Raw genomic sequence first — 12,065 nt, 5'->3', positions numbered from 1 at the left:
AAAAGAAGGGGGAAATTTCTACCTATCCTTAGACGTATAATAATTTTACTTCAACAGTTATCAAATGAATGATTTAAGTAAAGGATCCACTTACCAGTTACTAAGGCTAACCTTTCAATTCCATCAAAATCTGCATGCTCTATTGCCATGACACCTGAGTCAGCAAACAGCTGTTCTGGATAGTTATAGATAAGCTGTCTGTTGATGAATACATTTATATTATGCTTCAATATCATATCCACCTAGAAATGCATAAATATACAAAACATTTTTATTACAAGGAAACTCATAATATCTTAGCATGAAAGATGCCAAGATCTCAAAAATATATACACTTAACCATGTAATTAAATGAGCAGATAAAATATACAAGACTATAAAGTATGACTTTTCTAGACTGAGCTGTATACACCATATTTATCACATATACACAAAAGTGAAATAAGTTGCTTAAAGCAACTACTTTTGCAACAACTTGATTACGATACTTGATAAATACTCAATAATCTAATAAAAAAACAACTTGATAAATAATTCTACTCCATCTTCTATTATGGTTACATGAAAGGAAGCTAATCTTGGTAATTATAGAATGATTAATTCTATCTCTGTAGTCTGTTATGCTGTTATAGTACATCTACTGGTTGATTTGTGAAAAGAAAGCCTGTCAGCTAACTCACCTGCTGAAAAGCCTCTTATAAACATTCCTCACATCCTAAATCAGATTCGAATCCAAGTCCTTTCAAAAAGACATCATCACTGCTATTGCTAGAGGTGCTCAAACCATAAACCAACACCCATATTGAACTTCTCTAAGATTTTCTGAGTTCTAGTTAACATTAGTAATACTGTTAGCATATCCACTCTCCAACCAACAGGTCACAGGTTTGAATCCTGCTCTGGGCATGGATGTTTGTGATTGTCTTTAGGTGGTATGAATTCCAATGCACATTCAGACAACCACCATGCTTTATTGGAAGCCTGAAGTGGCCTGAAAAAGTTCCATGTTTGGTCATTAGAGCAGGGCTTCTGGGCTGTGTAATAAATAAATAAATACCGTATTTTCCGGCATATAAGACGCACCCTCTTTTTTTTGCATATTTTTTTAGGAAAAAACTTTAGCACTGAATATTATAGTGAATTTACAGTATTTCAAATATAAAGTAATAAGTAGGTCTACTTTCAACAAATACCTAATGAAACTAGGAAAGAGTACCCACCTTTTAATCTTCTTCAAAACCCAGAAATTTATCTTAGGTTATGTTTACTGTGAGTTGCTTTTTTGTAGATCCCCTTCCTGATTCTGCCAAGTTCTTATCATTTTCTCAGTTGGTGGCTCGAAATGCCTATCTGCAGCCCTGTTTCCATATTCTTTAGCATACACAATCACACGTAGCTTGTATGCAATATTGTAGCAATGCAGACATTTTTCAGCCATAATTTGCCAAGAATAATGAAGAAAATTTAACGACAGAAATTTATCACTGTTCATAACAACTGCGATAACAATTGGAAAATTTAAACGAACACAGCTGTGATCGTCGATGACAGCGCATGCATATCCACTAAACTCTACGTAACTGGAATGCTCTCATACACTGCAAGGAAGCAAGAAAGAAATCGCGTAACTCGGAACAGGGAAAATTTCCAGAAATGAAAGTAATAAAATAACGAGTATCGGCGTATAAGATATATCCTGTTTTTCAGACCTATTTTCAAAGAAAAAAGTGCGTCTTATACGCCAGCAAATACGGTAAATAGAAATTTAATCAAAAAAAAAATATCCTAACTCACCCAGGACAAAAATGTAATATAGCTTTAAGAAAAACCTTTCGTGAGTGGGAGCCACATAAAAATAAATAAATATATGGGGGGGGGGGGGGGGTCTGGAAAGTTTTGATAAACACCTAGAACAAAAATTAATTAATTTTATGTGATCTTATATATCCTAAAAGAAAAAGAACAAATTATTACAATTTGATAAAACATGAAAGTTAAGGGGTTTTAAGATAAGCTCTTTCTTGTGGTTATATCGGTTGCTTTAATATCATAGTTGTTCTAGGTGTTTATCAGAACTTTCCAGACCCCCCCCCCCCCATGTGTGTGTACATATATATATTTTTTTAAAGAATAAATTTTAAATGACTTTAAATCGAGATAAAATATTAAATTTTAATCATACAACTAGTTTCAGCCTTCTTCAGGTATCCACTAAAGGTAGAACACAGTAATAAAAAACTGAAGTTACAAAAAAACTGAGAATTACAGGCAAAAATGCAATACATGATTGACACAAAAACTTATTTTTCAAGTCGTTCTATCTAATGTGCTACTGTTTGTTGCATGCATGCTTGCAGGTTCAGAGCGGCAGTATTGAACAACTGCAAATGGAGATCCTATATATTCAATCTGGCTATTTCATATATAGGATCTCCATTTACAAACAAAATCAAGGCCTAGCAATGGGCAACCCTTCATCCCAAGTTCTAGCAAACATTTTCCTGGAAGATTTTGAAACAAAAGCCATATCGTCCTTCTCATTTAAGCCGAAACTTTGGAGACGTCATGTTGATGACATTTTCATTATATGGAGTCACGTACACACATCTCTCATGGATTTTCTTCAACATCTTAACAACCAGCATCCTAATATAAAATTCACTGCCGAACTAGAACGAAATAACTGCCTTCCTTTCCTGGATGTAATTCTTACACGATGCTCTGATAGATTTAAAATCTCTATATACCGAAAACCAACTCATACTAACAGATATCTGTACTGTCAATCTCATCACTTTCCACCACAAAAGCTTGGAACTATTTCTACCTTAGGACACAGAGCACGATCTCTTTTAAATGAACCAGATGAACTCCAAAAAGAAATTGAACAACTTTCTCTTATCTTTAAACAAAATGGATATTCTGAAAAAACAATTAAGAAATTTCTTCTGGATTCTCCTAGGCAGCGTACTAAGGAAACTACTGATTTTAAAGGTAGAATCTCAATACTTTATATTAGTTCAGTCTCCAATAAATTGGCTAAAGTCCTTAAAAAATACAACATCAAGACGTTTTTCACTACACTCCCTAAAGTCCATTCTCTTATAAGCCATCCGAAGCCTATTCATCATAATCTGAACAATCCAGGCGTTTACAAGTTATGGTGCGACTGTAATAATCCTTATTTTGGACAGACTAACAAATCTGTTGAACTGCGTATTGAGGAGTATAAGAGAGACATCTCTTATAAAAGATCACATTCATCTGCGCTATCCAGTGATGTTCTTTTCTCTAATAACCTTCATGACGATCTACAGCCACTCAGTTTGCTGGGATAAATCCAAAACATTTTTTGCTGTAGTGAAGAGTCATCATCATCATCAAATTCCTGCAATGTATCCTCAAGGGGTGTACAAGATATGATAGTACTACATGAAAAAAATTACATCATTATTAATTTCCTATCTACAATTTTCCTCCAAATCAGTCTGTTACTTGTCAAGACACCAACATTATCAGATCTTATATTTCTATCATCTAAGGCACTTTGTACCGTATCAATCCACCTATATCTTGGTCATCCTCTGGGTTGTTTTGCTGCCAACCTGGCAGAGAACACTTGTTCTCCTAATCTTTCTTCGCCCATTCTGTTTAAGTGACCATACCACCTGAGATTAGCTCTGCTAATGCATTCCTGGATGCTAACAATGTCAAGCTCTTTCCTAATATCCTCGGTTTTAATATGATATTGCCATTGATGCCATCTGTTCATGCCTCTAATCTTTCTCAGGACTCTCATATCTGCGGTCTCTAGTCTTTGGTCAAGTGTTTTACTTCTGACCCAGCTCTCAGATCCATAAATTAAAACTGGTTTGACCACTGTCTTGTATACAGCTAATTTAGTGTTCCGACTAATTTCTCTCTTATTCCATGTGAATTTATTCAATTGACTTCCCACCATACCAGCTTTGCTGATTCTGTTGTCTATTTCTATATTTAATTTACCATCATCAGTAAAAATCATGCCTAAATAGCTGAAATGTTTTACTTGTTCCACACGTTCTCCATTCACAACACAGTTGACATTTTCAATGATTCTGCCTATTTTCATTGTCTTTGTCTTCTTATTGCTGACCTTCATACCATATCGATTACAACAGCTATTCAATTTAGTCAGAGAATCTTGCAGACTTGTAGCAGATTTATTTAGAACTATAACATCATCTGCATAAAGCAAAGAACTGACATTAACATCTCCAATTTTGATATCATGTTTAATACCACATTCCTTCATAATGTGATCCATATAGATAATGAATAACAGAGGGGATAATGTACATTCTTGTATCACGCCAGATTTAACATTAAACCATCTTCCTGTACTTCCTTCAATTCTAACTGCTGACTTACAACTCAAATAAAGACTATGTATTGCTTGATATAATGCCCCATTGACATCATATAACTGCAGTGTATTGAATAGCTTCTCTCTTGGCACCTTGTCATATGACTTTCCAAATCGACAAAACTTAAATACAGATCTTTGTTATATTCCCATGCTTTCTCGACTATTTGTCGTAAATTGAAGATCTGATCCTGACAGCCTCTATTTGGACTGAATCCAGCTTGTTCTTCACCAAGCTGTTCTTCCACAATTCTTCTCAACCGTTTCTCAAGTATACTTGCATAGATCTTACCAGGAACACTCAGTAGGGAAACACCTCTGTAATTCTCACATTCAGTTTTATTTCCCTTTTTATATATGGGTGCTATGAGAGCTCTACTCCAATCATTGGGAATTCGTCCCTCTGTCCAGGCTTTCTGAACTATGCAGTGCAGCCACTGTAGGACTCTTATACCACCATACTTCAGCATTTCTGGTTGAATATCATCTACTCCTGCTGCTTTCCACATTTCAAGCCTTCGGTGGCTTTTCTACTTCAAGTATGGATATGTATTCCTGACTGCATGCCTGGTCACTGTTTTTTACCACTGTGCTGTCATCACTGCTTGTTTCTTTTAGCAGTTTTTCAAAGTAATTACTCCATACTTCAAGGATATCTTTTTCTCCCATTTTCACGTCACCTTTATCATCTCTAACTCCTTTTACAGCACTCTTTCCCCCATTCCTTAGCTTCTTCAACAACCTCCAGAATATTTTGCCACTTTCTTGATATTTATTTTCAATATTCTTGCCAAAGTCCTCCCATGACTTTTGTTTAGTTAGTTTTACACAGTGTGTTAGCATTCTTGCATTTGTCTCTGTATTCTGTAAGAGTAAAAGCTGACTTATTTGCCAGGAACGTTTGATATGCTTTTGTTAATATTTAATGAATTTATTTATCCTGTAGGCGACTGCGCCATTGTTAATATTTAATGGATTATCCTATAATATGTGCCATTGTTAATATTTAATATTTATTATATAAACTGCACCATTGTTATTTATAATGTGTATTATAAATAATATTTCATTTACTAACAATTATTTTTATTTTTGACTCCGAGTGTCCCTATATGTTATTATATTTGCACAAAGAGTTCACTCCAATTGGTGCAATGACTTTAACTCACTCTTTCAGAATCCAACTAATCATTGACTCAATACCAAGTACAAAATAAACACATTTAATAAAACTTAAAACAACATATATACACTTCTAGTAAAAATACATAACTACAATTACAGATTATATGGATCCAAGGCCTTATTTAAAAATTATAAACTTACTCTTAAGACAAAACACTTTTCTTTCACAATCAAAAAAAATGTTCATAGTCTTTTTCTCTTCCTGTTAAGGCTCTTTCCAGAAGTTACAAGGTTCTGTACTTCATTTTTTAGGATCCCTTTAAAATTCCTTTTTACTGCCTCACACAAAACAAAATCAAGTTCCTTCCTACTTGAATATATCTTGGCCAGTTTATAAAAACTTAGTTTCAAGATTTCCCTTTTCTTTACTTATTCCTTCTTGAAACATATTATTTCCACTATTCCTTTTTCGGAATACAATATAAAATTTCCTTTTGACTGCCGCACACAAAAAATCAAGTTCCTTCCAACTTGAATATTCCTCGGCCAGTTTATAAAAACTTAGTTTCAAGATTTCCTTTTTCTTCTGTACTTATTCCTTCTTGAAACATATTATTTCCACTATTCCTTTTTCGGAATACAATATGAAATTTCCTTTTAACTGCCGCACACAAAAAATCAAGTTCCTCCCAACTTGAATATTCCTCGGCCAGTTTATAAAAACTTAGTTTCAAGATTTCCTTTTTCTTCTATACTTATTCCTTCTTGAAACATATTATTTCCACTATTCCTTTTTCGGAATACAACATGAAATTTCCTTTTGACTGCCGCACACAAAAAACTCAAGTTCCTTCCAACTTGAATATTCCTCGGCCAGTTTATAAAAACTTAGTTTCAAGATTTCCTTTTTCTTCTATACTTATTCCTTCTTGAAACATATTATTTCCACTATTCCTTTTTCGGAATACAATATGAAATTTCCTCTTAACTCCCACACACAAAAAAATCAAGTTCCTCCCAACTTGAATATTCCTCGGCCAGTGTTCTAAAAACTTTCCGAACGCTCTCTTGTTTACTACTGTAACTTGGATACGCAACGCTTTCTTGTCAGCTGTCAATCAAACATCAAGTTCACTCCGGGAGCATGCGCACTTCAACAACGTCAGAAACTACGCATTGTAAAAATATGGCTGACTCGCTGTATCCACCAGCGCTGAAGAAAGTGTTTCATAAACACAAAATTCAACATTTAAAAACACAACAAACTTTCTTATAAATAATACAAATAATCAATTTAGTAAGTACTTAAATATTTTTACTTCTTTACATATTATTTTCGTAACGAGCACATCACAAGTGCAGACACTGCGTGTATGAAAACAAAAACTAACAAGCAAAATTAATACGTAAAAATATTCAGAATTTTTTAATATGATTATTTTTACACTTTCTTCTTTTCCATCACTTCCTCTTTAACTTCCTGTGTCCACCAGTGAGTTCTGATTTTTTTTTATCCTTACAGACAACCTCACCACATGCTTCTCTGGCAGAATCAATCAATGTTTTCTTCAGAGTTTGCCATGGAATCTCCAAGGTTTGATTCCTGTTCTCAAACTCTTTCATTTTTTCTTCAATAATCTTTGTGTATTTTAGTCTACAGTTCACATCTGAGAGCTGCTCAACTTTTATTCGCATTAAAACTTTCTTACATGTTATTCTTTTCAATATGAAATTCAATTTTATCTTGCTCAAGACTAAATAGTGATCACTTCCAATTTCAAATCCTCTGTACACTCTGGTGTCCTGCACCAGGGAGAAAACATCACTATCAACAATAACATAGTCAATGAGACTTTTCTTATTCCTTGCCTCTTCTCTCCATGTGAATTTGTGCACATTTTTATGTGGAACATTGTTAGTAATAACCAATCCATGTCCTGAGCAGAAATCCAACAGATATTTGCCATTATTATTAGCTTTGCTCTTTTCTCCAAATTTTCCCAAAATATTTTTGTATGTCTCACAATCATTTCCTACTCTGCTATTTAGATCCCCAACAAGGACCAACATTTCATTTTTCATTGTATCAGTTGCTTTTTCTAAAGGCTCAAAAAATTCCTTAGTAGAACCTCTGTGGGACTATAGGCACAAATAAGTCTCATTGTCCAGTTCCCCATTCTCATATTTGCCCACATTACTCTACTTGAGACTGCCTGCCATTCAAGAAGATTAGCCTCGTATTTTGTGTTGAATACTATGGCTATTCCTTATTTTCCTTGATTGTCATTGCCTGAATATAACATTTTGTATTTATTGCTCAGAAAGATCTCACCAGTTTTGGTCTTTTTTGTTTCAGTCACCCCTATTATGTCGATCTGGTACTTATCTAATTCCTCAGCTAGCTCCATTTCTTTGCCATTCAGGCTTCTTACGTTGATAGTATCGATCTTTAACTCTGTTGATGTTGAGTTGGGGTTTGTTTTCAGATTTGTTCCAGTAGCTGACTTTTCGCTGTTCGCCCTGGTTCCCTGGCAAAAACAATGGGGGCCTTGTTTAACCGGGCGACGCCCCAGCTGGCATGAAATTTTGTCATGTTGTACCATCGTTTTTTATTTTGGTTTAACCAATAAGAATACAATTTGGTCGGCTAAATCCCAAATTGCTAGCTCATCCTCGTTCGTTCAGTATCCAAGTAGATACCCAACAGGGTGCACCACGAGAAGGTGAGGAATGCACATTAGATCAGAAGTCCTGGTCAGTTCTACGCATTCCTTTAAAGGCAATGTGGAGGCCTCCTCTTAGTTATACAACTTTGACCCTTAAGCACCCCGTAGTGATGAGTTTGAAAGGAAAATCGTGGAGTCCAGAGAAATCCTCCTTAATCCTGAACATTTGAACAGCAATTTGAGTTATAACATCCCTGATAGCCATACTGCAATTGTTCAATACTGGCGCTCATGAGAACCTGCAAGCACGCATGCAACAAACAGTAGCACGTTAGATAGAACAACTTGAAAAATACAACGTTTTTGTGTCAATCATGTATTGCATTTTTTGCCTGTAATTCTGAGTTTTTTGTAACTTCAACTTCAATTTTTTATTACTGTGTTCTACCTTTAGTGGATACCCGAAGAAGGCTGAAACTAGTTGTATCATTATTATTAAAATTTAATATTTTATCTCGGTTTAAAGTCATTTAAAATTTATTGTTTAAAATGTATCATTACAACCGAGTAGATCAAGAAAATATATATATATATATAAAACTATAAGTTTCACATCAGTTTTTAAACTGCTCGAAGTGTTTTAGAAGAGGCCAGAAGAAAATAATTCAGGTAAGAAAACACACATACACATCAAATTCCTGATATGTACCCTCAAGGGAGGATATGATAGTACTACATGAAAAACTTCCCATCTACAATTTTCCTCCAAATCAATCTGTTACCTATCAAGATTCCAACATTATCAAATCTTATATTTCTATCTTCTAAGGTACTTTTTACAGTATCAATCCACCTATATCTTGGTTTTCCCTTGGTTCTTTTTCCTGCAAACTTGGCAGAGAACTCTCGTGTTGCTAATCTTTCCTTCCTTTCCCATTCTGTTTAAGTAATGACCATACCACATGAGATTAGCTCTACTAACATATTCCTGAATGCTAACAATGTTAAGCTCTTTCCTAATATCCTCTTTTTAATATGACATTGCCACTGATCTTTCTCAGGACTCTCATATCTGTGGTGTCTAGTCTTTGGTAAGTGTTTTATTTCCAACCCAGCTCCCAGATCAATAAGTTAAAATTGGTTTGAACACTGTCATGTATACAGCTAATTTAATGGTCTGATTAATTTCTCTCTTATTTCATATAAATTTATTCAGCTGACTTCCTACCATACTAACTTTATTGATTCTGTTGTCTATTTCCATATTTAATTTATCATCTTCACAAAAAATTGTGCCTAAGTAGCTGAAATGTTTTACTTGTTATATAGGTTCTTCATTCATGATGCAGTTAATATTTTCAATGTTTCTGCCTTATTTTCATTGTCTTTGTCTAGTTATTGCTGACCTTCATACCAAATCTATCACAACAGGTATTCAATAGTCAGGGAATCTTGCAAATTTGTACTGGATATATTTAAAAGTATAACATCATCTGCATAGATGATGTTATAATGTGATCCATATAGATAATAAATAACAGAGGGGATAATGTACATCCTTGTCTGACACCAGATTTAACATCAACCATTTTCCTGTACTTGCTTCAATTCTATCTGCAGACTTACAACTCAAATAAAGACTAAGTATTGCTTGATATATTGCCCCATTCACATTATATAACTATAGCATTTTGAATAGTTTTTCTCTTGACACCTTGTCATATGCCTTTTCGAGATCTACAAAACTTAAATACAGATCTTTGTTAAATTCACATGATTTCTCAACTAATTTATCATAAAGTGAAAAGCTGATCCTGACATCCTCTATTTGACCTGAATCCAACTTGTTCTTCACCAAACTTCTCTTCCACAATCCATCTCAACCATTTCTCATGTATATACTTGCATACTTGAGGAACAGTTGAGAACACACACACACACACACACACACACACACACACACACACACACACACACACACACACACACACATATATATATATATATATATATATATATATATATATCTATCCCTTGGCAGCTATTCTCTTGTAAACTTTAAATCACATATCATAACACAAATAGTAAATGTATGGAATGTTTATATAATCTGCACATTACCTGCTTCAAAGTGGTTCTTCAGCTCTGAGATTTTATCATTAAGAGAAAGAACAAGCAGTCACCCATGGAAATTGTATAAGAATATGGTTACCAAAGGTGTTAGGACGTGATTTCTTTGCCTGGAGAAGTGTGAATGAGTGGAATAGGTTTCCAGTGATGGTTGTGAGTACTTCATCAATGAGCAAGTTTAAGGAGAGATACGATAAATGATGAGTACTGCATGTGCAATGGTTAGAGTTAATCTCTCACAATGAGTCCTTGACTCCATGGAGATACCCAAGAAATAATATTAATCATATTGTATGGCATAGCTAAATCTTAAGAGCACATAACAGTAAAAATTCTGCACAATCAAACTGAATGAGACAAAATGTTAGTTATTTCTAGTAGAAGTACCTTGTCTTTCATTTTTTCCTTTTCGGCTAATTCCAATTCTGCAACCTTAGCAACTGAGTCAACTCGAACACGAGATCCAAAGACTTTAATTTTGTCAGCATCCATAGGAGTATTAGCAATGAGAATTCTAGCCTTCTCAATTTTTTTGGGTTGATTTACACCTACTTTTTTATCCAAAAGGAAACCTAAAATAAAAAGCAAACATTAAGTATCTATGAAAAATGTACTTTTTCTTAAATATTTTATTAAATGTATTGCTAATTATTTATTATTTTCTCTCATAACTTTAAACTGTTCCTTCCGTGATTGTTACTGCATTTAAATAAAAATATCACTTATTAACAACTAAGAAATTTGCATATTCATTCAAAAGCAACAATGGGAAGTGTGTACTTCTCACCTTCATCCAAAAAGGAATCTGTCAGGCTTCCACCCAGCTTCTTGATGACTTGAATGGCCTGCAGATTACCAGAACCTTTCAGCCTCAAAACTGCATCTACAGCTAGCTGTGCAAAAAATTCCTTATGCTGGGATAAGATCTTTGAACTTAATGTTGTTCTTGAAATGTTCAATAAATCTTTTCGAAATTTTTCAGGATCACCACTATTATGTGAATAAAAACCATATTTATCAGAGAACATAAAGCTACACTTAAAATGTTTACATGTTCTGAAAAAAAATTGACAAGCTGAGCAAAAATATTTCATAAAAATTTCATTTTCACAGCCTTATAAACTAAACCACACATGGTAATCCCCATTTAAGCAGAGGATGCATTCCAAGAAATCTGTGAAAAGCAAATTTTTGTGTAAAATGGAAGATACTGTTTTTTCATGTTTTTTTTTTTGCTGTTTTTATTGATTGCTTGATTTTTTTAATACTTTTTATAGACTAAGAGCCTTATTTGTTATTATTTACATGTGGACAAGTATTGATTTTTGATTTAAATCTTCAATTCATGCAATTAAGTTTTTCTAATTCTCAGATAGTTTTACCTGCTTCTTTAATTTTATCATCATCTTTCAAGATTGCTGTTATTATTGAATTGTTTAATTAAAATTCACATGCAACATCAATAATCCACTTTAGATGCTGTTGTTTCCTAAGTTATGCACATGAGGAAACAACAGCAGCACTGAAAATGCATTGAACTTACATTTACATACCTTTGTTTTTAAAGTTTGGTTTTGTGTAAATGACTTGTTTGTTTTTTTGTGTATGTGCACACTTAATGTATCCTTAAAGTTGCACTTTACTGTTTTCACACCAAGTGTTAAATAAATTACGACTAATAAAAGGAAATTACGACTCAAGACAAAATAAAAAATATATATATATACACATACGAGGTG

The 12,065-nt window shown here is 33.8% G+C and overlaps 1 protein-coding gene across 1 annotated transcript in view; it reads right to left on the bottom strand.

The window, feature by feature from the left end:
• CCT2 (chaperonin containing TCP1 subunit 2) overlaps positions 1-12,065 on the bottom strand; it is a 112,461-nt gene that overhangs the window by 34,230 nt on the left and 66,166 nt on the right. The window contains exons 5-7 of the mRNA XM_090413212.1: positions 11,114-11,316; positions 10,714-10,898; positions 95-242 (exon numbers count right to left, since the gene is read on the bottom strand). Coding sequence (XP_090269338.1) covers positions 95-242; positions 10,714-10,898; positions 11,114-11,316 — 536 coding nt within the window. The remainder of the gene's footprint in view (positions 1-94; positions 243-10,713; positions 10,899-11,113; positions 11,317-12,065) is intronic.

The sequence above is a fragment of the Typopeltis vanoorti genome, chromosome 23 (assembly GCF_054136105.1).
Source record: "Typopeltis vanoorti isolate ZY-2024b chromosome 23, IOZ_Tvanoo_1.0, whole genome shotgun sequence".
NCBI classification, from domain to species: domain Eukaryota; kingdom Metazoa; phylum Arthropoda; class Arachnida; order Uropygi; family Thelyphonidae; genus Typopeltis; species Typopeltis vanoorti.
This window is presented reverse-complemented; position numbering and strand designations above follow the sequence as displayed.